The 23,956-nt window shown below is 38.2% G+C and overlaps 3 protein-coding genes across 4 annotated transcripts in view; 1 reads left to right on the forward strand and 2 right to left on the reverse strand.

The window, feature by feature from the left end:
* Ten-a (tenascin accessory) overlaps window positions 1-23,956 on the reverse strand; it is a 250,355-nt gene that overhangs the window by 225,403 nt on the left and 996 nt on the right. The window lies entirely within an intron of this gene.
* Window positions 884-2,154, forward strand: LOC137585259 (ADP-ribosylation factor-like protein 6). The gene is made up of 2 exons (XM_068300967.1): window positions 884-1,943; window positions 2,002-2,154. The coding sequence occupies exons 1-2, from the start codon at window positions 1,176-1,178 to the stop codon at window positions 2,152-2,154; spliced, it is 921 nt and encodes a 306-aa protein (XP_068157068.1). The 5' UTR covers window positions 884-1,175.
* On the reverse strand, window positions 12,330-16,942 carry LOC137586674 (casein kinase I-like). 2 transcript variants are annotated; one of them, XM_068302793.1, is made up of 8 exons: window positions 16,709-16,942; window positions 15,869-16,646; window positions 15,483-15,816; window positions 14,838-15,424; window positions 14,331-14,783; window positions 13,825-14,276; window positions 13,317-13,769; window positions 12,330-13,262 (listed from the first exon to the last, which is right to left on the reverse strand). In XM_068302793.1, exons 1-3 carry the CDS (start codon window positions 16,800-16,802, stop codon window positions 15,687-15,689), a joined length of 1,002 nt encoding a protein of 333 aa, XP_068158894.1. In that variant the 5' UTR covers window positions 16,803-16,942; the 3' UTR covers window positions 12,330-13,262; window positions 13,317-13,769; window positions 13,825-14,276; window positions 14,331-14,783; window positions 14,838-15,424; window positions 15,483-15,686. The 2 variants fall into 2 exon arrangements, with proteins under 2 accessions (XP_068158894.1, XP_068158895.1); XM_068302794.1 differs by lacking the exons at window positions 12,330-13,262; window positions 13,317-13,769; window positions 13,825-14,276; window positions 14,331-14,783 and having other exon boundaries at window positions 14,983-14,996; window positions 15,061-15,424.

Here is a 23,956-nt window from a genome sequence, read left to right on the forward strand (position 1 = left end):
TCAATTTTGCCTCAAATTCTTGGAATCTCAATTTCAACCAATGATGAATGTTCCACCACTCCCAATATAGCCAGTTGGATAGTATTTACATCAATGGTAATCTTCTGGCATGATTGCAATCTCGTTCCCCGAAAGTTTTTACGTCTGCCTGCTGCGGCGCGAATCTTTTATGAAATGGTGACATGTGCCCTACTGACTGACATCGGTTCAATACTGCTCCAATGGCGCTTGGAAATTCTGATGCACCAAGTGATTCAAGTTCTACTCAACGTTATGTGTATCCGTGACCTGCGGTATGGCAAGTGGCCATGTGGCCTAATTGGCGTCTTTGTCATGAGTTATCTAATTGGTTTGGCCATTCTTGGCTTTGTCAAAGTTACCAAGCCCGCCTTCAAAATTCTGATGCGTTCTAGACATTTTCAACATCAATCAGGGGCAGAGGAGCGAGAACAGAACAACAACAATAACGATAACATCATCAATGCGGCTCACTTTCTGATAAATATTAAAATCACTTTGGTATGCGACATTTCGTCTGTCACGGATGTGCCAGTCTAACCGACACCCTGCATAACTGACTCACATAGTTTTGCACCAGAGTTTTATTTTACTAGCAATTTCTGTAAAATGAAACTTCAAGCTTACATTTTTTTAAGGTCAAGTCGTATTTTGGATTCAAAATCTCCATCTATGTATATTGCGTTAATAAAAATCCCATTAAAAGAAAATTCACCAATTTGAAATGAATACCCCATATTTTGTTTTTTTGGGACATTAAAAAGCGCCATCTAACGCACGAGGGTCCTCGAAAAACATGGAAACATTCGAAACTTCTTTGCATTAAGCTAAGGACTTGGCATAACAGTAACATACAGAGCTTTTAAAGAGCTTTTCTCGTTTACAGTAGAGTTAGATTGAATTACTTTCAAAATTTTCCAACGGTTTTGCCATATTGAAACGTTTTCCTTGACAACGGGGCCATAACCGTGGACCAGGACAACAACAGTGACCACAACACCCACGTTGTGCCACGTTGCCCAGGACAACCGCCAACCGCCCCACATTTGTTGGGCCAAGTCAGCTGACATGAATAGAACCCGCTGTTTCACTTGCTTCGGTGCATAAAATAAAAACAAAGCGAAATCTCAATTAAAAACCACAAAAAAATGTGCTGAATGGGTCAAAGGTGCTTCTCTTGCTGCTGCTGCTGCTGCTCCTCGTCATGGGATTCATCTACAACAACATCCTTGCCGCAAACTGTCACTGCCAATACACTCTCAGCGCAGCCAAAGCAATTCAAGGTATTAATTCTTGGCCAGGCGCAAAGTGGAAAAACCCAATTGGGTCATTTGCTTAGCGGCAGCAAACGCCAGGCCCAGGATACAGAGCCAACGAATGGAGTCCGCTGCTATCGCATGGAAATGCCAGCCATTGGCCAGGCACCGCATCCGGTTAATCTCTCTCTAACCGAAATTGGTGGTAATGAGGAAATGCAACGAATCTGGCCCCACTACTATGCCTCGGCTCATGGTCTGATTTTTTGCTTTGACCTTAGTCTGGACATCGATGATTTGCAATTGACTTTTGATCGGCTAGCGAAATGTCTGCAAGGCACTGCTCTAAGTGGGAAACCTGTGCTCCTGGTAGCCCGCCAGGAACGCGATGGTGTACAGTTGTACGACATTGAGCACACGTTTCATTTAGAACATTTGGCCAAGTCTTGCAATTGCCCTTTACATATTTGTCACATGGACAATGAGCAAGATCGTTGGCGTGGCATTATCTGGCTGCAGCGGCAATTGCTTAGCCAAGCATCGAGTCTCGAGCAGCGCATTAAGTACGACATGAATATGGAATCATGGCAGCGACGCAAACGGTCTATCCTAAGTAGCGGCAAGTTGGCCCAAGTGCATCGACATCGTTTTCGTCGACAGCATCGACGGGTGAGTCAGAAGTTGATTACAGTGACAGTGAAATTTTACCATTTTTACCATTTACCAGCTCTGGCCGATTCCCACAGTGGATTCCAATCACCAGCAACACTATCGTCCTGGCACTGCCCCTGCCTCTGTATCGGTTTACATAATAGAAGAGGCCAGAGATCATCTGGAGCAAAAGCAGGAGCCACAGGAGTTGGCTGCTCAGGTCCCCTAACAAGTGCCAAAACAAAATACCCCAAATTGAGGCTATCCAAATTTTCAACTATACATAGGTTTTTTTTTTGGTCGTCGTCGTTTTTTTTTTTCTCCTGAACAATATAGTTTTAAGATTTTATTAAATGATAATGATGATCATTTACAATCTCAATAAATTTGCTCTGAAGTTTCATAAGTTAACATGAGATTTTCTAATGCCTAATGCTGAACAATTCAAAACGTAGCAATTAGTTTGGATCAAGGAATCGAATCAATCTGACCAATACTTTGGCTTTTAGAACTTCAATTGTTATACCATTCTTTTAATCGAATCGGTTACTCATAAATAGATTAATTTTAAATTCTATTTTATTGATTTGTTGTAAAACAAAAATGAAGCAAGTAAGTCGACTCGTCGACTCGGGTATACCATACACCAGGTGAAACAAATTTTTTTAAATTTCGAAAACCAAATGTACATATGTATGTCTATTAAATTGTTTTTACATGTTTCATACTATGTGCTATCTCGCTCACTCTACGAACACACGAGCACTCTAGCGCCGCTACTAGCCAACGGCCAATTCTGGCCTTGTGGACCGCGTAGTAAAATACGTTCATACGCATATTTTGCATGTTTCTAGTCCGATTTCAATAAAATTTGGTAGTTTTGTAGAAATAGATAAGATTAATTAGTCTGCCGAATTTGAATGCGATAGTCAAAAAACTACAGGAGAAAATCGGTTTTTTTCTTAATTATGGAGGCGGAAGTGGGCGTGGCAAAATATGAAAATATATATACTCTGCGCGAATACTAAGCCAGTATACATACTAAATTTGGTGACTTTAGCTTTGTTTGTTTTTGATAAAATCAGTTTTGTTTGATTTGCGGGGGAGGAAGTGGGCGTGGCAAAATTTTTAAATAGCCAGTTTCTGCGCGTCTATTAAACTAGTCTGCATACCAAATTTGATGTCGGTAGCTGTCATAGTTTTTAAGAAAATCAGTTTTATGTAAATTCCGGGGGCGGAAGGGGGCGTGGCAAAAAGTTTAAACAATTAGTTTCTGCGCGCCAACTAAACGAGTATATAAACCAAATTTGATGTCTCTAGCTGTTATACTTTTTAAGAAAAACAGTTTTATGTGATTCCTGGGGGCGTAAGGGGGCGTGGCCGAAATTCCAATTAACTCTGAACATGTGCATACTACACGAGTATACATACCAAATTTGGTGGCTCTAGCTCTTATAGTCTCCGAGATCTGCGTGTTCATACGGACGGACGGACGGACGGACGGACGGACGGACGGACGGACGGACGGACAGACGGACATGGCTAGATCGACTCGGCTATTCATCCTGATCAAGAATATATATACTTTATAGGGTCGGAGAAGCTTCCTTCTGCCTGTTACATACATTTTGGCGACTTTAATATACCATTTCACCCTATGGGTGTATGGTATAAAAACACAAACACAACACAGATGTTTGTCCATATGAATTAAATCCCATGTAATAGCCTGTCCTCTTCGAGACACCTGACAATCATTTTGGCATTTTGTCTTGTGTCAGTTAATCAATAGGTAAAGTAAGTTAAATCCCAACCATAAGTAGAGATTTATATTTTTGAAATAATTTATGATACATTTTGCATATCGAATGAAGTTGAAATTTCAAGATGATGATGGCTTTACCTTGCCAATGTCATGGATGCGGCATACAATAGCTAAAAGTCTAGACAAGACTAAAGAATATACATACTAGTTGGTAAAGGCAATTTAAATTGCATTTACCAGGCATTCGTCAAATTGAGAGTGTGTGTGTGTGTGTGTGTGTTAAAGGTGCTGTATGGGTTTGGGGTGAGTGAATTGGGGTCGTCTCTGGTCTGCAGGGCCGTCAACCAGTCGATGATGTATTGCTGAACGGCAATAAGCAAACCACAAGAAGAGCTACATAGTTACCAACAATTACTAATACACTGAACACACAGTGATAGAGAGTGAGAAGGGGATAGAGAGGCGGAGATAGAGCGGAAAGAGAGGGGCAAACCAGGAAAAGAAAGAGATTTTTTCTATGTGTGTGTGTGCCACCCAAAACGGGTGACATTGATGATGATGATGGCGGCGACGGCGGCTCGTCGTCAGCGTTGTCTGGAGACGCTCGAACGTGTGCTCATAATAATCCCCGATATGTAACACACACACACACTCACACACACACATACATAAATAAACATGTGTCGCCCGTGTCTCTTTCTGCGTGTGTATGTGTGTGTTGTAACGAAAAGTGTAAAATAAGCATCAATCATCGCTTATTCGAGTTGTCATCAATCACACACACGTTGCACACACACACACACACACAGACGGAGGCCAGAATATCCATGAAACTATGTACTCCTGCTGTGGTGACAACAAAGATGCAAAAGGCGGCCGAGAGGTGGTTAGTTTTTGTCAGCAGATATTTGCTACCCCATTGCCATATAACATACTTTTTTTTCGCATTCCATCCGATTCCCATTGCCATGACCAAGGCCCACAACATCCTCCACCCTCCACACCACCCTCAACCCCACCCATTTCGGTCACTCCTAATCAGTTTGTGACGAGGTTATTAAATCATCAGGTTGCACGATCAAAACCAAAATATACAAAATAAAAAAAAAACCAAAAAATAATAAATTAAGTGTAGAAATTGGACATACCCTGTAATATGACAATAGAATATATTCAACTATTCATACTTATATGAGTATCGACCATGTGGGCTCACAGTTCAAAGCAAATCTTTGAGATTCGCATCTAGATGGATACTTTTGTTCTTAAATTGCAATTTTTATAAAGAAGGACGATAAGAAATAATGATTTCTCTGTATCTAAACAGAATAGAATAGTATATAAATGAAACTATTACGTTATAATTTAAAGCTTTAGCTGAAGGAATACATTTAATATACATAACCACTTGAAACTCATGATAAAATATAAATAATATGTTTCTATAGGTAACTTTATTAATCGTCGACATATATGCATACCCTTATTTGTTTTGGCAAGGGTATCAAAATGAGATGAAGAACGAAGGCGAAAAGAAAAAAGTAAACCCCTTCTCGTCTGTCACATGTCTGTCAACAGTCAGTCAGACGGCTTTAAAAATGTGTAACCAAATATCCTAGCAACCCGCCCTCTTACCCCATCTCACGATTTCTCTCTCTCTCTCTCTCTCTCACTCACACTGTGTCTCTTTAGCAGTTTCTCCCCTCATTCACTTCATCTCGTCTTGGTTTTTTTGTCGTTTTCCCCTTCTGGCCTTGTTGGTTGCGTGCGCCCAGGCAGAAAATAAAGATTTAATCGGCATTTTTCAGGCATTTTTATGATTATGCCCTCGTATAAGTACATATATATATTGTATATACCTACATATAAATCTACATACATATAAATTTCTGTTTTTTGTCAACAGGAGTCAGAACTCAACCACAAGGGAGCAAACAAATCGAGTGTTTAACTCGTTTCTTGGTGTGAGTAATGTTCTAACTAAAATTCCAAATGGAGATGCTTCTTTGTATTAATTTCAGAAAATTATCAATCATATAAGACACTAAAGGATAATAATATGGCCTAGTCAATGAAAATCATATTAAAGAAGGCCACAAATACTTTAGAGGTAATGGAGTAGTGGCTAAATGGCAATACAATTCTTTCAAGTTTCAATCAATATTAATTGTTTTAAAGTCTTAAACATAATCGTGATAATTCCTCTTTTCATGGAATTAATATAGGTAGTATATACCCCCATCCCTCGACCACCCCGCCAACCGACGAACAGTTGGTCAACTCACAATTTATGCGCCCAGCTGCAATTCACAATTAATTTTCTCAACTTTCCAGCTCCACATCTCCCTGTCCTGCCTGCAGCTACCTCGTCCTTGCTCTCATGTCATGGCATGGCATTGGATCGTATAGAGCCAGCCATACCACGCCAATCCAGCTGTGTTCACTCTCAAACTCTCTTCGTTTGGGACTTATCCCAGTTCCTTCTCCTCCTGCTGCTTCTCTTCCCAACTCCCTGGTCCAGCTCCATTTCCATTTCCCTGGGTATTATGAATTAAGCACAAGGGCAAGGCAATAATTGCAAACTACTGAAGCATTTAATATTTTGAGTGCATTTCCGCGTTACGCGTTGACCAACAAGAAAAACCAAAAAAAAAAGGCAGCAACAGCAAAATGGTAAAGGCATGGAGTAGAATGAGAAGAAGATCAAGATGGAGGTGTGGGAAACCCTCGGCCCCCCAAATCGAAGCGCATAAAAATGGAAAGTTAAGGCTAGCGGTGAAGAGGATACCGGGCTTACGTCAGGTCAGGTCGGGTCAGGTTCTCCAGCGCCAACTGGCCATAAAGTTAATAAAGGTACCCTGGGGGCCATAAACAATTTGTGTTGCGAAAAGTCGAAAGACAGACAGAAATAGAGAGAGAAAGAGAGACGTAAAGAGAGAAAGAGAGAGAGAGCTTCTGACAGGCCCAAGGCGAGTCAGCGGGCTGCGAACTTGAAATTCTAATTGGCATTTTATGCCGCCTGAACACAACAGCCTGGCCTGCCATAGCCTGGCCTGGCTCTGTCCGTCCGCCTATCCATTCGTCTACCCAAAAGTCTGTCTGTCTATCTGGCTGTCTGACTGGCTAACTGTCGAACAGGTGTGAAATCGTTGACGAATTCTCACGAATACGTTTAATCCGCTTTCGGATTTTTGCAGTCGCCAAGTGTCCGTGTCCGTGTCCATGTCCATGTCCATGTCCATGTCCGTGTCGGTGTCCATGTCCATACCTATGTCCATCTCCGCATCCATACACATACACATACTGGTTCTGGGTTTCTCGTCCAGGTCGACATCCAGGTCCATGTGGATGTCCTGCTTCAGTTTGATTTTCAGTTTCTGTTCCGTCCGCTTTGCATTTTGCGGGTGATATCATGTTGGATTAAAAGAGCGTCAATGTCCACTCCCTTAACTCCCCCCACCCACACACACACACACACACACATGTGTATGTGCGTCCTTCATTCGGCTACCCTGCAAATTAATTTCGTGCACATGTCCTGCAGCCTTTTGCAAGTTTGTTGGCATCCGCCAGCACCAACCCCCACTGCCGTGCCCACAGTCCAGCATATCGAGTAACTGTCGAAAAATTGCCACCCCAAAATCCCAGTTACCTGTCCATCACTACAGTTTCTCCACGCCCCCTTCCAGTTCTCTCATTCCCATTGACCGCAAATGTTAAAGCGGCAGCGTGACTTTATTTGATTGTATGCATAGTCCTTTCGCGTTGCCACCAGGAAATTATACAAAAACAGTAGATCCTTTTTAGCATAACACAATTGCTGTCTAAATTGAAATTGAGAACCTTTTGTTGGCTAACTTCCTGACCGATGTCCAAGAGAGGTCAGTGCGAGCAATTGTTACAATTTGACCAAAGGACATGTCTACATATTATTTTTCTCTCACTTTCTCTCTCCTTCCCACTCTGTGTCTGTCTATTTTTTTGCATGTGTGCGCTTTTTGGTGTGAAATGTCTATTTAGCAGAGAGTAAAGAGTCTATCTCAAGTTCTAGCTTTAAATCAATGATTTCTTTCAATCAATTTGCATTTTTATTACATCAAAATGAGAAGAAATGAGAGAGATGCAAAAGTTTTTAATTCTCCTACCATTCTCTCAATGTAATTTATGCAAAAATAAATCGAAAAGATATGATAATTCAATCAATGATAGTTGATGTATACCCTGCACTAAGTATTGCGGCTAAATTGTTAAACTAGTTAGTTAAGCAATTTGGTCATTCAAAGGATTACTGACAACGACTATCATTACTAAGGATCTACCACTTAATCACACACACTAAACGACTCAAAAAGACTTCTTTCCAACTCCATCTTTCTTTGGGGCCCCATTCAGGTTGGTACAAAGGACAACCATCCAAAGCTTGAAGACTCTCTCTTTCTTTCATTCAGTCCTTATACATTCTTAAAAGTTATTCATCTCTAGTATACAATTTATATCTCATTAGCTATTTTTGTGAATTGAGGTACTGGCAATTAAATTGCTTGAACCAAATGCCAAACAGAATACAGCCACCAATCGATGGGCTTATTAACTTGGCAACTAAAACCTTTTCATCTACATTTGGTCACAAATCTTTAACTCAATCTATTCAAAAGTGTCAAATGACTTTGAATAGAACTATTTATCTATTATGTACGGTTATACTTGTCCCTTAGATCAAAGTTACTCTGAGAGTATTGAATATTTTGCTATAGAATTTTGATGAATTGACAGTTTCTTGTTTATATGCAAATCGAAAAGAATATTGCTTCAATCTGCTCTGACTAAATTAGCGCCTTAATGTGGGATATGCGTGTGTGTGTGTGTGTGTGTTCTTGGCTCTTAGAACTCATATTCATAAGTATGTGTATAACATGGCAGTGTCATAAATATATTCATATGTATATATCTATATACATAAACTCCCAGGCGCTTTACGAGCGAGCAAAAGAACCGATGGCGGTGACAGAGACGGAGACGGGGGTTAAAAAAAAGGATTACATGCCACAAAACAGGCAACAATCCACACAAGGCAATGTCAATGTCTTTGATAAGGCTAAAGTCTATGAGATTTACGAGCTGATTTCAAGAGTTACAAATATAGACACGAAGAGCAATAACAACATCAACGAAATGAGGGCAGAGTGTGAGAGAGTGAGAAAGGGAGGGAGAGAAAGAGAGAGAAAAAAAACCAAACTTTCAATTGCATTTTTGGGCCAAGTTTCTTTCATTCTTTCTTTGGGCTTATCTTTATTATCGTAGCTGCTGCCGTTACTTCGTCTGCTGTTGTTGGTTCTGGCTTTTGGTTCTAGTTCTGGTCAGGCTCATAAAGTATGTCATGTGTCATAAATGACAGATTCTTAGGCACATACACTTCATTGATCCCTTTTTTTGTTGTTGTTGTTGGTGTTCGTTTTGAGCGTTTTTACGAGGCAAACGTTGAGGGGTTCATTTGGTGGGTTAGCTGAATCGTTTGGTTCTTGCCTCAGCTCGCCTAGGCCAAATTGTTGCAGTATCTGCGTAAAGTTCAAGTTGGCTCTTTTGATAAATGAATGGATTTTCAAAGGCGACGTTAATGAAATACGCATACAACAACAGCACAAGGATGTGATGCTAGGCAACGTTTTTCTTTCCTCATCCCCTCCCCACTCAGTCTGTGTGTGTGTGTATATCCTTCAATCTATCAAACTCACGTGTCCGTCGTGTCTCAATTTACTTGCTTAGTTTATGTTCAACTTTTGCTTACAAGCCAGCATACCGACCCATTGGAGCGCCCCATCCCATTCCATTTTGTTTAGCCCTTCCTACTACTATATATGGCTCCTTATACAGGCATTTTGATAGAGTCCGGTTTGGCATATTTATGAAGTCAACGCCATGGCCTGCGGAGGCAAAGCGGGGCAATACATTTGTAAGGATTCTGACTTCTCCTGGCTTCGACATGGGCATGTTTCTCTTATTATTTGTGCAGGAATAAATAACATTGAAATGAGAAATTGCTGAGAAAGTGAGAGCGACAAAGGGAGATAGGAAAGATACAGATACAAAATATAGATAGAGACAACCGAGCGAATGAAAATGGTTATGGTTATAGAGCAATGTACCAAACGTCAGATATACATATACATATATTCTAATAAATTTTTTTTATTTCAACAGGAAAGCAAAAAAAAAAAATGTGAACAATTTAACAATGAACAATTGCAATTGGCTTAGTCGTCTTTATATTCATTCTCTATCTTTCTAACTATTATTCGTTGTGTTGTCCAATTCGAGCACTTTTAATTTGCTTGCATTCCTTTTTATGGGAAAATTCTCATTTTCCTTAGGTATGTTCTTTTGTCCTTTTTTCCTTTAGAGAATACTGGGCTTGTTTTGTAAGAAAGTGAAGGTTTCATATCACTTTCCAGAATCGTAATTTTTAATTTGTTCTAGTCCTAGCGTATTAAGATTTCGAGAGATGTTTAATGGGCAACTTAATTAGTCCTGAGCACTTGTTAAGCGACCTTCAATAACCCTTAACTAAGGCTAAAACGACAAACAAGAAAAAACAATAAGCCGAATTGCTTTGAAACAAGTTTTGTAATATGAAAAGGAAAATCGAAAATTGACCAGAATAACAATAAGGCAATTGCCTAATGATCCGCTTTGGTTGTTGCTCCTGGTACATCCTTTGTTTCTCACTCAAAACGACATAAAATCAACACCCCACACACACACACACACACACACACACACACACACACAAATTGGGAGACGGAGAGTAAAAGAGAGAGAACCAGAGAAAAGAGCCAAAAGCAAACGCATTAAAAGCAACTTAATAATTCAGATCAAAATCACCAATCAGCGCAGTCGACATGTTGACAAACGACGACGACGACGACGACGACAACGAAGACGACCAGGATGAGCAAGAAGATAAGAAGGACGACGACAAGAGATTTACATTTTGAAAATCGAATGGCGGCATAAGCCACCGCAAAGCAAAAGACATGCAACCACAGAGCCATAATGAAATCCACGATAAACAAGATAAACGAACTCCTATAAAAATACAAAAATAAAAAGAAACCAGCACAGCCACACATACTCCTACTCACACCTTTACACTCTGACACACACACACACACGCATTTGCCGCAAGACGATTGATCCTTAGAACACTCTTTCTTATACCCTTAAAGGCAAGAATCTATAGAAGTTCATGGCAAATTCGACTGATTATGTCATTTGCTCACAAGCTATGTATAAAGAATTCTTGAAAAACTGTTTAGAATAAACAAAATAAGAAGAAAACAATAACAATTGATATCCAAAAATAATTAGTTTATCTTAGTTCAGTCTTATATTATAATTATAATTCCATTAAATGATCTAAAAAGCCCTTTTCCAATACTGTAAACGTTTAGAAGGATGCTTTGTGGAAAGGAATATAATATATAATACTTAATAATTTGTAAGTGTATTTTTTTAATGTGATCTAATGTCTAATTACCCGTCTGCCAATCAAAGAGTATTTCCTCTGTTGAACACAAAAATCGGTTCTTATGTGTGTGAGTGCGAGTGTGAGTGTGTATGTAGGTATGTATTGGTTATAAAAATAAAGAGCAACAGCCTCGTTTTACCTTGCCCTACCCTTGTCAGGCCCCGATACCTCTCCTATCCGCAACAAACATTTCTGCTGGCTGCCATCGATGGTGGTGACACGACAATGGCTAAAATATTTATATCTATTTCAGCTTTGCCGCTTTATACAATTTCGCTTCTTGCCACAAGACACCAAAAGCAAACGCCCCAATACTCAAACATACAACACCACCCATAACCCCACACTCCCCACCCACTGGCCCAAAGCCACCACCGCCACGAACCACAAAACCCCAAACCCTCAACATTGACGTTGTCTTCGATGTCTTCTTTTGCAATCAATGAAAGATTTATGACACACACCCACACACACACACACATATAGAAAGAGAAAAATATATACAATATTTTGTGGCAATGCTCTGGATTTCGCTTATTCTTTCATACATTCTTTCTTCTTTTCCTTCATTTTGTTTTCTGTTTTCTTTCTTTCTTTTTTTATGTCACATCATTATTTTTATTATGACACTGCCGCCGGCCTCCACGATATTCGTTATACGTTACAAGTATTCCTTGTTATTCGAGAGTGATTAGTGACTAAAAATGACAACAATAATAAACGCATTGTTGTGCCTTTTTATGTGTGTGTGTGTGTGTGTGTGTGTGTGTGTGTGTGTGTGGCCATGGGAATGGGGGTTTGGGGGTATGGGTGTGTGTGTGTGTGTGTGTCACATGTCCACATAATGAGCGATGGCCTGGGCCCATGGATAATCGATAGGAAAGCCAAATATTTATTTACCATTTGCCTGCCAAAAACTGATTTCTCACCAAAGATAAATTGGTTAACTGGAAATTCGAAATTGTTTATCCACTGTGTAAATTCCCTTTATTATATATCGATAATAAGTTTGTTCAGTTTATAATGAACCAAACTTGTAATACTGCCGGATTAAAATTTAAACCAAAAAAAAACCCTTGGAAACCCTTTTAACCACATAAAGGCCCACACAGTATTCAGTTTTTTAAAAAATATATTATTTCTGACATAGTCTGCCTGATCCTAGGCTAGACACATAACACACAGAAAAAGGTAATTGAGATCGCAATGGAATTGAGTTCTTCATCTTGATCTTTGACTTCGATACCGCGTTTGATAAATAGAAACAGGCTGTATATCCTGCCTATATAAAACTACGATGTGTGAATCCGTGATAAATACTTAAAAAATTTCGAAGTTCTTCTAAAGTCCTAAAAAAGAGAATTGGGGATTCTTTATCATTGTTTTGGCCGATTGTTTCAGTCCTTATCCTAGTCCTTGTGAACGTCAGAAATATAAATTGAATTTAAAATTCCTGAGGATTTTCTTGCTCGAGGTCGCTTTCTCATCAATTAATCCAAATCAATCCTTGTTGAGATTTAGACAGGCGATCACTTGTTGTCCGATTAATTCTTACTTAAAATGGCAACTAGTTCTTGCTTGGGTGCATTCCGAGCATCGAATGGATTTTGGTTAGATTAGTTCTTGCATTGGTAGGTGGGCCGATCCCGATCAAATCTGGAAGAGAACCTCCGAAGGTTTTTCTCCGTCTGTTTTTATCGGATTATATGATTAAAGTGGATCCATCTTGAGCATAGGAATTCGACTAGACTTGAACAAAGGCAAACCTCATACGGACTATATCAGGACGAACATTTTTTGTTCGAGGAGACATTGTAGATGGCCAGGGTCCTTCTTGAACTCAAACTGCCTCGTCCTTTGATATGGTTGATGAATAGCATGTTTTTAGACAGTCCTTCACATCGGAATTTCTTTTGAAATCAATCTGCCTGGTGAATTGTTGAATGCCTTTGGCTTACCAAACCTTCCTGACTTGGTCGCCTGGCAGATGATCCATACGAAGCATATGGGATTTTTATATTTTACGCCGCCATCTCGAAACTTGGCGCTGTGAAAAAATCAAGGACTTAAGTATTTTGGAACATTATGATAGAGAACTTACCGAAATAAACGTCGTATCTTTTTTGTTTGACAGAAGACCTTGTCTAAGCATACGGGACCGTGACTTGCATATTTGATTTGTAGATGGCCATGGTCCTTCTTGAACTCAAACTGCCTCGTTCTTTGAAATGGTTGATGAATGGCATGTTTTTAGATAGTCCTTCACATCGGAATCTCTTTTCAAATCAATCTGCCTTGTGAATTGTTGAATGCCTTTGGCTTACCAAACCTTCCTGACTTGGTCGCCTGGCAGATGATCCATACGAAGCATATGGGAGCGTACTCAACGCTATTATTACATAATCGGGAATCACTTTGAAATCAAGTTGTCTCGCATACTTCGATTGGACATTCTTCCAAACTCTGAATAGGTCTTTGAATTCTGCATACGATCGCTCTTCGCTCCGCTCGAGCCTTTTTTTTATATTTTACGCCGCCATCTCGAAACTTGGCGCTGTGAAAAAAATCAAGGAGTTAAGTATTTTGGAACATTATGATAGAGAACTTACCGAAATAAACGTCGTATCTTTTTTGTTTGACAGAAGACCTTGTCTAAGCATACGGGACCGTGACTTGAATATTTGATTTGTAGATGGCCATGGTCCTTCTTGAACTCAAACTGCCTCGTTCTTTGAAATGGTTGATGAATGGCATGTTTTTAGATAGTCCTTCACATCGGAATCTCTTTTCAAATCAATCTGCCTTGTGAATTGTTGAATGCCTTTGGCTTACCAAACCTTCCTGACTTGGTCGCCTGGCAGATGATCCATACGAAGCATATGGGAGCGTACTCAACGCTATTATTACATAATCGGGAATCACTTTGAAATCAAGTTGTCTCGCATACTTCGATTGGACATTCTTCCAAACTCTGAATAGGTCTTTGAATTCTGCATACGATCGCTCTTCGCTCCGCTCGAGCCTTTTTTTATATTTTACGCCGCCATCTCGAAACTTGGCGCTGTGAAAAAATCAAGGAGTTAAGTATTTTGGAACATTATGATAGAGAACTTACCGAAATAAACGTCGTATCTTTTTTGTTTGACAGAAGACCTTGTCTAAGCATACGGGACCGTGACTTGAATATTTGATTTGTAGATGGCCATGGTCCTTCTTGAACTCAAACTGCCTCGTTCTTTGAAATGGTTGATGAATGGCATGTTTTTAGATAGTCCTTCACATCGGAATCTCTTTTCAAATCAATCTGCCTTGTGAATTGTTGAATGCCTTTGGCTTACCAAACCTTCCTGACTTGGTCGCCTGGCAGATGATCCATACGAAGCATATGGGAGCGTACTCAACGCTATTATTACATAATCGGGAATCACTTTGAAATCAAGTTGTCTCGCATACTTCGATTGGACATTCTTCCAAACTCTGAATAGGTCTTTGAATTCTGCATACGATCGCTCTTCGCTCCGCTCGAGCCTTTTTTTTATATTTTACGCCGCCATCTCGAAACTTGGCGCTGTGAAAAAATCAAGGACTTAAGTATTTTGGAACATTATGATAGAGAACTTACCGATATAAACGTCGTATCTTTTTTGTTTGACAGAAGACCTTGTCTAAGCATACGGGACCGTGACTTGAATATTTGATTTGTAGATGGCCATGGTCCTTCTTGAACTCAAACTGCCTCGTTCTTTGAAATGGTTGATGAATGGCATGTTTTTAGATAGTCCTTCACATCGGAATCTCTTTTCAAATCAATCTGCCTTGTGAATTGTTGAATGCCTTTGGCTTACCAAACCTTCCTGACTTGGTCGCCTGGCAGATGATCCATACGAAGCATATGGGAGCGTATACTCAACGCTATTATTACATAATCGGGAATCACTTTGAAATCAAGTTGTCTCGCATACTTCGATTGGACAAACCATCCAAACAACTCTATGAAAACGCTGGAAAAGGTAACTGCCCAAAACATTTATGACCATCGCCAAGGGTTAGCGAAAAGGGCTTCATTATTTCAATCGAGTCGTTATTCTGGCTAGTCGGTCCATCTTCGTAGCTTGCACTAAGATTGGTCTTTGAATTCTGCATACGATCGCTTTTCGCTCCGCTCGAGCCTTTTTTTTATATTTTACGCCGCCATCTCGAAACTTGGCGCTGTGAAAAAATCAAGGACTTTATTTAGTATTTTGGAACATTATGACAGAGAACTTACCGATATAAACGTCGTATCTTTTTTGTTTGGCAGAGGACCTTGTTGAAGCATACGGGACCATGATTTAATTAAATAGACATTCCGGGAAACTTGAAAAGATGTGCATACGACATACAGCAGTGGGGAAAACATAGTTCTGGCTGGGGGGTTCATTTTCAATACCTTCGGGAGCGTCAGTATTGAAATCTGTTGAATTACGACATTCTATTGGTACTGGGAGTTCTTTCGACCAAGACATTTCTTGACCCTGCGATGCATCAGACGATCATGTTTGTCACGACTAATCCAATCGTATTGAAAATCATATTCAAAGCCAGAATCGCGAAACTCGGCGCTGTAAAGATACAAACGTACTTAATAAGAGCATTTCAAATATGTCAACTTACCGAAATAGACGTCGCAACATAACATAGTCAGGTTCATCGGTGAACTGAAGTGCCTTTGCATACTCCATAAAGGTAAGAAAAGGCTTGGGTAAACCTTTGCATAGCTCCTCCAAACTGATGGTCTCTTTCATGGCTAGAATCCTACGAGCCGCTTTCGCAGATGTGCCGTTGTCGTGTCCTTCCCATGGCAACTTGCCCTTGGCCATGCAGATAAGATTATAGCCAATGCTCTCGATATCATCGCGACGAGATTGCGTATAGCGCTTCATTCCATTTATTGAGCAATAAGTCATTGTTCCGGCCAATACACTCGGTTGAAATTCGATGTGAGCGCCAGTAGCGAGATTAATGTATGGAGTTGCTAACCCCAGGTCAGCGAGATATAATCTTAACGAGCTGCGACCGCAAAGACCCATCATCATGTTGGCTGGTTTAATGTCTCTATGTATGAAACCCTCCTTATGGAGGCTTTCTATCCTGGCCAATAGTTGATCAGCCAACATAAAAACGGTCTTGGCTGTCAACCTCCTGCAGCATCGCTTCCTCAAATCACAAATCGAAGAACCCAACAATTCCAATGAAATCCAACGAAAGTGTTTTTCGTTTCCGAAATCATACACTTTTGCGAATCCCACCTCTTTGTTCAGGCGCAAATACATTTTATACTCGTTACTTAGCGTCTCCTCATATTTCAGGGATTTGCGCTCCACCTTCACTGCGCATGGAAGGTTGCTTTTCGTGTCCCTTGCCAAATAGACATCTCCAAAGGATCCACTTCCTACAGCAGCAGGCACATTAGCCGTTAGCATCCTCAGATCATCTTTTTCTCCTAATACTTACCAATCTTTTTCATAAGAACAAATCTTCCTAGGCAAACCTTGCCACACTTGGTGCGAAAGTCCTCAAACATCTTTTCTTGATATATCTTGTTCATATTGACTTCAGTTAAAGGATTCCAAAGACAACAAAAAAAAAAACCCCAAATACAAATTTACAAGTCACAATGTATGTATGGGAAATAAGGAACACTAAATAATACTAAACTATTTTAGAGCACAAAACACGTTACAACTACGAGTATCGAAGCAAAAGTGAAGAACTCAAGGGAGAGTTGTAGGTATATGGTTTCGAATCATGAAAAAATTAGAAGCAATGTTTACTTGATCAAAAAAAAAAAGAACAACTTGTTTAGAAAAATGACAGAGTTGCCACTCTAGATATTTTAAGTTTTGAAAATACAGCCAGACTGTGTGAAATAAAACAGATTTTTATCGGTTATGAAAAGTATTGCCTACATTTCAGGGCAGGGCAATCGAATGTACACAAAACGCTTGAAAAGATCAACTCGTCTGCAGCTAGGATATAAAACAAGAACATGCACCACGACTATATATGTAGATACATATGTGCATATATGTTGTTCTCATTCTCAACGCCCACCGCCTATCGTCATAGTCAACACTTTCAGTTTTTTAACTCAATTTTCAATAAAAAAACAGTACACACAAGTTTTTTTTGTTTTTCCTCTCTGTTCCACTTTTTTTTTTTTTTTTTTTTTTTTTTTTTTTTCTTTACTGTGTTGTTAACTTAATTTTGCTTGCCGCTGTGCCGTTCGCAGCAGCTCGATGCTAAAAGCATTTCATTGTTGTCCAACTCCTTTTTTGTTGCTATTGTTGTTCTTGTTGTTGTTGTTGTTGTTGGGTGGGTGGGCAAGTGTGTGGGTGTGGCACCAAAAACCGAGCAACGGCATTTTACACGCACTGAAAGATTTCACTTACAGCTGCATCAGTTGCGGGCTGAACAGGAGGCGGGATAATGGTAATAGTAGTAGGAGTTTGTTCCATCATCCTCGAAGCTCTCCCTTTGGAAATGGAGTTAGTGTCAATTGTGAGTTAGCAGAAGACAAGAGCAGTAACAAAAAAAGCAACAAAAAATGACAAAGCCAAGAAGGCCTTTTTGGAGTTTTGACTAACAACATTTGGTGAGATGGCAACGACAAGTTGAAAATGTTTAAGACCATGACGAGGGGAAGCCGACGGCAGCCATGGCAAGGGACCAGTTTGTAAAAGTTTTGAAACGAAACAACAAAATGGTAATTGATGTCAAGACAAAGAAATAGTTGATCGATGAACAGAGCCAGCTATTGGCTTACTTTACTCCAAAATGGATCTTCTCCTACTAAAAAGAATGTAAGGTTTTTCTATGTTATATTCGCAAAATATGTAAATCGTAATTGAATACTAAAAAATCTCTGCGTTTGTTTGCAAGTAACAATCTACAACGAGTTCCTCGTTGACAATGGTCTATGCACACAAATCTGTGATAAAAACAAAAAAAAACAGATTCGCCTATTTCTTCACTTGATCTTAAACATTAAAAAAGGAAATCCCAATCCTAGGAGAAGAAAAAAAAGGGCCACCATGCTGATGCTGATGGTAAAGCTATTGCTGCTTGTTCGTCCTGCAGTAAAGGTATGTCTCAAGAGGAATCCCAATAAAACTTGTCGACAGGATGCTTAAATCAGCGCAGATCAATGCACGCACGCTTGAGTGTATGCGTGTGTGTGTGGGTGTGTCCGTCTATATGTATGTACATACATATGTATGTGTGTATGTAGCAAGAGCATATAAAATTTATAAATTATTGAATCTATGAAAATATGAACATCACGTACACTCACACAGCATGCCAGGACGAACTATTCAGACAGACGGATACACACACCACACACACACATTCAAATGGAAGACAATCGCACAAAACGAACTTACAGTTATGCATAAAAACTCAAGCAAGCTTGTGCAAGTGTGTGTGTGTGTGTGTGCGTGTGTGTGTGTATGTGTGTGTGCGTGTGTATTTGTATTGGAATATGCACAGAATTTCATTACGTTCTTGGGTTTTTATAAATAAGTTGGCGTATTTGCTGCCTGTTTGTTGTTTGCCAAAGTTTGTTCATCTCTTCCCTCACAGCCCCCCCACTCTTCCACCCCTTCCCTCCTTGGTAGTGCTTCAAGCTAAATCAAAAAGTTTTCTAATAATTCCATTGAAATTGTGCTATTTTATTTTATGGTTAAATACAATTGAAATAATAATAAAGAATGGGAAACAATGGACGCAAACTCGCCGCCCTGGCAATAGGCCGCGGTACCGTCGATGTTCTCCCATATATGTAAAAATATGCCGATTCTCCCGATTCATTTAATAAGTCTTCTTTTTCTTTGACGGGGCCTTAGTCGTTCGGTAGATGTTTTTTCCGAATTTTTGCTCACCTAAACGATATTATTTAGCATAAGATGCAAATTATTTATAGTCAAACATTTGTTAATACTCACCAATATTATCATAGTGATAATATGATAAGTGACTTGCTTTTAAATGAAGGGGAAAACCCAACCTTCCAGAGTGTAAGAGTTTCTGTTAAAGAAACTCGCCAAACCGATGTTTTTGTTCAATCAAAATTGGCTAAATTAACTAGAAGAGAGAAGATATGGTATTTGCGTTCCAACCAAAGAGTGGGTCACTCACCAATGCGAATAAATGTGATATTTAAGAGTGTGCGACCATTTTTTTTTTTTGTAAAACGTGGCTTGCGATTTCATCAAATCGCAAACATACTTCGAGTATTTTCAGAATTAAAACTGCAGTTTCAAGAGACTCCTTTGCTAGATTGCTTAATAATTTTCCAAAATTCCGCTTCTAACATGGGAGCATCTGAATTTAAATGCACTTTAAATTGCATTTGAAAGGCAATTAATAAAGTTTGAACTTACGCCAAACGCATTTCTGCAACAAAGCACCCACAAATTCCAAGAGTTATAAATTATTGTATATACCTATTTACTTTAATATTGCCATTATTAAAGTATTAGTGTATATAAATTTTATATCCGATATCTGAAATTTAAAACAATTACTTTTCTTTTTCTTTTTCTTTTACTTTACTTTTTGACTTTTATATTTTTTATAATTTTTATACTTTATACTTTTTACTTTTTGACTTTTATATTTTTTATAATTTTTATACTTTATACTTTTTACTTTATATACTTTATACTTTTTACTTTATATACTTTATATTTTACTCTTTATATACTTTTTATACTTTATACTTTTTAGACTTTATACTTTTTAGACTTTATACTTTTTAGACTTTATACTTTTTAGACTTTATACTTTTTAGACTTTATACTTTTTAGACTTTATACTTTTTAGACTTTATACTTTTTAGACTTTATACTTTTTAGACTTTATACTTTTTAGACTTTATACTTTTTAGACTTTATACTTTTTAGACTTTATACTTTTTAGACTTTTTTACAATTTTCTTTTTTTCTTACCCGGATTAACACAATGATTTTGAATTTTGATTTTATTTTTTCCGAATATAATAATCTACACCAGACGAGCTCTGGCTGTAAACTGATTTCTATGGATTTTCGGGCTAGGTACATTGATTTTTGGCAATGAAATTTCATTTCATTTGAAAAGCATGGCCAACTTGATCCAAAATCAAGGCCGACTAGATTTGTGTTTTCATCTTAAACTTAAATTTCAACCTTTGGGTATCGATTATCGAAATTCACAATCAAGGCCGACCAGATATGTGTTTTTATCTTAATCGATTATCGAAATTCATAATCAAGGCCGACCAGACATAAATTTAAAAAAGAGGTAAGTGTTTTATTAATTTTTCTTAAATGTGAATTGGCTTAAACTAATAATGGCTTAATATTCCCGAGCTGCGGTCAAACGTTTATAGAAAGTTAAGCGCACTTTTATCGCGCAGAACTGACATCTTATGACTTCGCCAGTGTCAGTCCATTGTGCTTCTTCCAGAGAATTCTTATTTTTTGCTTTTATTAAAACAAAAGAGTCCAACAATCTCGTTAACCATGTGGTCATTGAAAACTATTCATAATTAGCTTGAGTTATGAAACGAGTATAAAACACTTTGGTTATTGTGTGTCCTTTTAAGCGATTATGATCTACACACATACATACATATGTATGCATATGTACATATATAAACAAAATATGAATTATGCATAAAACTAACTAACTTAAAGTTGCATATCCACGTGTGCCCATTCTACAGCTACTCAAGAAAATACCCCATCCACCCACCACCACCGCCAGAACTTCCCCCAACCAAAACTTTGTCTATGTGTAGGTGTATTTTTTCCACTTTTCCTCACATGTGCGTGTTGGCATCTCTGTGCGTTGTCCTTCGGTATCCGTAATCCATTTAATTCAACCGAGCGACTATGTCAGCTGTATGAGTGTGTGTGTGTGTGTGTGTATTATCAACTCATAAATATTTATTGAATTTTAAGAAATTTTCAAAAAAATAAAAACCAACCACAAGCAACCAATCTATGACCGACATGCGACCAGAAATTGGCGGCAGTCGAGTCGGCATCGGCTTCGGCGACTCGTCATCGACATCGACATCGAATCCGTTTTCTTCTTAGTCGCTGTTGCCCCCATTACCTTCATCATCTTTTTCTCTGTCTCTCTATCTCTCTCTCTTTCTTTTACTCCCACTCTCATTCACTTCCACTCATTCGCATTCTGCATTCTCTTATATGGATTATAATTTTTCCATTTCACATATGAATGCTTTTCTTTCCCTTGGTGGTTTGTATCATCTTTCCATTCCATCCATCCATTCATCCATCCATCCATCCACTAATTCATTGCTCTTGGTCATTTCATAATTTCCACTTTTCCAGATGATTCAAATTTTTAATATATGTATGTATATGTTTACATTGAGTTTTGTGTTTCTATTTGCTTATTAACTTTTCTTATCTAATTATCTTTTCATCTGGCAATAGACAACAAGTGTTTGTTTATCTAATCTAATCTCATGGTATGCACTAATGGCTTTAACAGAATGAAGAGGATTACATTACACACAAAACATTTAGAAATCTTGGTAATAACTGAAGGAATAGGGGTTAGATATAGACCATTTTCGTAAATAACCCCTTTAAACTTGAATAGAAATAAGCTCCAATAGGATTAAGATATGAGAAATTAACGAATTTTCATTTTTCCATCGCTCGAATAAAGTCCAGGCTTTGTCAGATCTCACTTTATCAAACTTTCCGATATTTAGCATACATCTTTGAGTTAAAATTCGCTGCAGCAACAGAAAAATTATGCTAACCAAGTTCAGGCAAGGCAAATACACGTGCACTCTACAAAATGTGTTTCTTGATCGAAGTGCCAAACTCTTTGACTGTATTGCCTGAACTCATTTGCCTCATCTCATTAAATAGTCACCAGAGTCAAACGACCCCACATACACACATATGTTGGTGATGTACGTACATAAGTGGAAGGGGTCTAGCTGTAGCTTAGAATGCAAAATTAACTTGTTGATGTAACTACGACGACGACAGCGAGGACGATGAGAAAGGATGGAAATGGAGATGGGTTTAACGGGGGTCACGTTTGAAAATCGTTTCGTGTTCGAATCTTATTAGTGGTTTATAATTACAATTGTATACAGGCCAATTATGCATAGGAGGACTGTGAAACTGGTACTAACACACATACATATCTATATATGTATATATGTATATGCACACCTGATGGGTATTGGGTCTCCAATTCCCTTACTCTATCTAATTAACCAACCTAAGGTCTGTTTATTAAGTGGTGTGTGTGTGTGTGTGTGTGTCTTGATGGAGTATCTTGATAATGATGTTCATTCTGTTCCGTAAGCAAATGTCATAACATCCATTTATGTAAACAGATATTTATGCATATGTATGTGTGCATTTATACGTATGTATGTGTGTTGGAATTTCAGCTGCATTACTTGAATGAAACAAGTTACTGATATATATGTATAAGCAATGACCAATGTCCAAATGTCTGTGCGGGTGTGTGTGTGTGTGTGTGTGTGTTTGTGTTTTGTAATTGAATCCACGTCTGAAATGTCTTGTCTCTTTGTCTGTCATCGATAATTTCATTTTAGGCTCTATTTTGAATGCAAATTATATACATGTATGTATGTATGTATATATAGGCAATGTCTTGGAACATCTTACTTGAGCCCATTCCTTCACAGCAGTTTAACCACAGGTTCAGCTGAAAATTACTTTAGCAAATGTTTCACTTGAAAGTTCATTACAAAACTTTACTCAAGGTTAGGGTTAAACTAATATTTAGACGAGCAAATTAATGCATATGGAAATATACTGCTTAAGTGTTTGGTTAATCATTTAAGCAGCAACTATTAACCAAGCCGTTGATTTAATCGTGAAACAAATGACTACTCAATTCAATTCAAGATCCTGTATAGTCTGCCCATCATATCCTTTCCTCTTCAATCAAAAAAACTATTTAATTCATTTTTTGAATAAATACAAAAGCTGAAGAAAAGTTCATTACTCAAATTTGGGATCCTTCAAAGGATATCACATAAATATATTAGAAATTAGAAGAACTTGAAATGTTTTTAGGAATTATTCAATTTAGTTTAGTTCTTTGGATAAACCAATAACTTAGCTCACACAATATTTGAATTTTTCTACCAATTTTACAAATGTTATATACTATAATACTTGTATATAGTGAAATTATATCAAGTTTTATTGTAAGTAAGTAACTATAAAAAATTTGATAGAACCATGAAATATTTTCTTGCGCCTGCGTTAAATGTATTACATTCAAAGAGAAAGCATAAGAGAAAAAAAACAGAGAAAGAGAGAGTAGGGAGAGCTAAATTTAAATTGATTGTTGGTTAACATAGAAATTGACGTTAATAAAATGCCAATGTGATTTATGGTCAAAAGGATAACTCTTATACGGTTTGTGTCTTGGCTAAACCGTTTTATTCAGCCTCCACCTTAATATAAACCAAGTAAATGTTTGTACGATTTTTTTCAGAAATTTATTCCTTATTCCTCTCTTCAAAACAAATATTTCACAAACTGTTATAATTAAGAGAGTTTCTCTTTCAATTCGAGTGACTCTCTTTCACTGCACTGTAAACAGTTAACGGCAGAGAACTAACAGCAGGACCAACAGAGCCGCTGCAAGGACATTACATAAGTTTCAAACGATTAAAAACTT

The sequence above is a fragment of the Drosophila tropicalis genome, unplaced genomic scaffold (assembly GCF_018151085.1).
Source record: "Drosophila tropicalis isolate 14030-0801.00 unplaced genomic scaffold, ASM1815108v1 contig_158, whole genome shotgun sequence".
NCBI classification, from domain to species: Eukaryota; Metazoa; Arthropoda; class Insecta; order Diptera; family Drosophilidae; genus Drosophila; species Drosophila tropicalis.

Bases quoted from the DNA above. Each gene is read 5' to 3' on its own strand.
- LOC137586674 (XM_068302793.1), bottom strand. From the start codon at position 16,802: ATGAACAAGATATATCAAGAAAAGATGTTTGAGGACTTTCGCACCAAG. The intron at 16,647-16,708 runs GTAAGTATTAGG...CTGCTGCTGTAG, and splicing joins TGTTCTTATGAAAAAGATTG to GAAGTGGATCCTTTGGAGAT. The intron at 15,817-15,868 runs GTAAGTTGACAT...GTATCTTTACAG, and splicing joins ATGTTGCGACGTCTATTTCG to CGCCGAGTTTCGCGATTCTG.
- LOC137585259 (XM_068300967.1), top strand. From the start codon at position 1,176: ATGGGTCAAAGGTGCTTCTCTTGCTGCTGCTGCTGCTGCTCCTCGTCA. The intron at 1,944-2,001 runs GTGAGTCAGAAG...ACCATTTACCAG, and splicing joins TTCGTCGACAGCATCGACGG to CTCTGGCCGATTCCCACAGT.